The sequence below is a fragment of the Arachis ipaensis genome, chromosome B08 (genome assembly GCF_000816755.2).
Source record: "Arachis ipaensis cultivar K30076 chromosome B08, Araip1.1, whole genome shotgun sequence".
In the NCBI taxonomy this organism is placed as follows: domain Eukaryota; kingdom Viridiplantae; phylum Streptophyta; class Magnoliopsida; order Fabales; family Fabaceae; genus Arachis; species Arachis ipaensis.
Genome location: NC_029792.2, coordinates 33895109 through 33897554, shown reverse-complemented (window position 1 = coordinate 33897554; position 2446 = coordinate 33895109). Strand labels below are relative to the sequence as shown.

The 2446-nt window shown below is 22.7% G+C and overlaps 1 protein-coding gene across 1 annotated transcript in view; it reads right to left on the bottom strand.

Moving 5' to 3' along the window:
* The window catches only part of LOC107610850 (protein ECERIFERUM 1-like), an 8207-nt gene that overhangs the window by 1528 nt on the left and 4233 nt on the right, over nt 1-2446 (bottom strand). Inside the window, exons 6-7 of the mRNA XM_016312841.2 lie at nt 1228-1335; nt 723-923 (exon numbers count right to left, since the gene is read on the bottom strand). Coding sequence (XP_016168327.1) covers nt 723-923; nt 1228-1335 — 309 coding nt within the window. The remainder of the gene's footprint in view (nt 1-722; nt 924-1227; nt 1336-2446) is intronic.

Below are 2446 nucleotides of genomic sequence, written 5' to 3'. Positions count from 1 at the left end.
ACATTTTTGCCTAATAAATATATATAAAGTTTAATTTTAATCTATTAATATATAAAAAATTTAACAAATTGATGTGTTCATTTTTTGAGATGATTATTCAAGCTTTAGATACAAAATTTAACCTTATCTATAATCTAACAAATATTGTTATATTGTTTAATTTGAATGCTCTAGTTACTAGTCTATGCTAATTAATATTAAGACTAGTAGTGTCCAATTTTGTATGGTTTAATTTTTGAGGAGTGTTAGGGACTTAGTAAGTTTTGTGATTTGTAACTATTAATTAATTATTATTGGTGTTTTTAATGGTGTGAAATTTTATCTAATAGTATAAAATTATTCACTTTTTTTTATTGATTAAGTGCTGACAGATTTTAATAAAAGTGTTGGCATTTAGACTTTTCCTTTACTCTTATTCTAAGATGATAATAACAAAAAAAAAAATATATTACTTTAGTTTGTTATTAGCAAATTGTGCTTGACTAATTATGTGTACTATTTTCACAAATTATTCTTCTAATTGCTTTTTTTTCTTAGTTGAATCCTTGAAAATTCAACATCTAGGTTCTATAACCAATTATTCGACTAATCCAAGCTATGATAATTGACTAAAGTTCCATGAAAGATGTAGATGTTTTTGAAATCAAGCTAAGATAGATGTCTTGTGTGACGAAGAATATATAACATATTTCTAAGGATTATTATTGAACAATTAAACATACCTTGATTCCCCTTTCACATAAAGCATTGGCAATGGCATAGGAAACCTTATTAAATTTACCACAAATTAAAATTTGGGTTGCTTCTTTGGGAATGCTGTTAACAACAATGGCCACCACTAAGCTGCTTCCATCCACAATCTTTATTTTAAGGTTGGTATTGCTCTTTATGTAAAGCTCACCATATTTATTCAGTTTATCTCCCTTCATCCACAAATTCAATGATTTTAATTTGGAGCAATGCTATATAATCAAAAAAATTGATGAGTTGTATTATCATTTGGTCACTCTAAATATTAAGTACTAAATTTTAAACCATAATTTTTAAATCCTGAATTTTAATACTATAAAAATAAAATATTGGCTAAAACGTTGACTGATATTAATAGTATTGCAACCAGCATTTTTTTTTTTAATTTATCACAAATTACAACTTATATTATAATGCAACTTTGGTGAGTCATGATCCAAACATACAAATCAAAATATATAGGGACTAAATAATTACCTGGTTTAAAAGGCCCAAACTTAAGACCTTAACTCCGTTTTTCTCTGCCTCAAGTATTGCATCTTCTATCAGCCTGTTTAATGTTTTCCTTTGATATTTATTCAGATACTGCAAAAATTTTAAAAAGAGATTTTATTCTTATCAATGTATTAATAACAGGCAATTAGACATGAATGTATTTATTAATTTATATGTTGTTTATTAAATATGCATGATAATAATAAATATAAAATTAATCAAGATGATAAATACCTTATATTTAATTAGGAATTAAATTTAAGTCTTAAAAGTAACAAAATATAAGTTTTATGTATTATATATTATAATGAATTTTTTAAAAAAAAAATGTACATCATCAAACTTCTCTTATATTTCTATTATATATGTGTGTGAAGAAATCTTTCACCTTTGAGGTACGATGCAAAAATAATATACTCTCGCTTGAAAATCATATATATAGTAATAGAGATACTATAACACACGTATGTGGGTGAATATTTTTTTAGGTTGAAAAATTCTTTTAACAATTAATTTATGGTAAATACTATCTAATTCTCTTTAAATTAGAGGATAAATTATCTCTTGTGATATATTTTTTTATTATTAACTGAAATAAAATTAATTGACTTATCATGATTAACTTTAACTTTAATCGTACTAGGTTAATAAAATTTAGGTTAGATTAAAAAAAGTTATACTATAATTAAAAATTATTAGAGAAGTTTTATTTTATATTTTATTATTTATTTCAAAAAAATTAGAAAAACAAAAGAAAAAAAATTTTGAAAATTTTAAATTTTCTGTGCCTCTTAAAATTTTTTTTATTTATTCTTTGTCTTTTGAGATTTTTAATATTTTATGATTGAAATTGATTAATAAATGTATAATTTGAAAAAAATTATAATTTGTAAAAAAAGTTACATCATGATTAATTAATTAAATTAACAAAATTAAAATTAGATTAAAAATTAAAATTAATCATAATAAAAATTAAATAGACATATCACAAAAAATAATTTATTCTCTAATTTAAAAAGAATTGGATAGAATTCACCTTTAAAATTGTTTGGTTACAGTTCTTTTTAATTTGACCGACTGAATTTTTAGTAGAACCTGGAACTGCTTCTAGTTGTGTTAGATTATGAAGCTTATATATCTTGTCTCTGTGAAAATTAATTCCTAACAAGGCAAGTATGCAAAAAATTATTCATCGATTTAG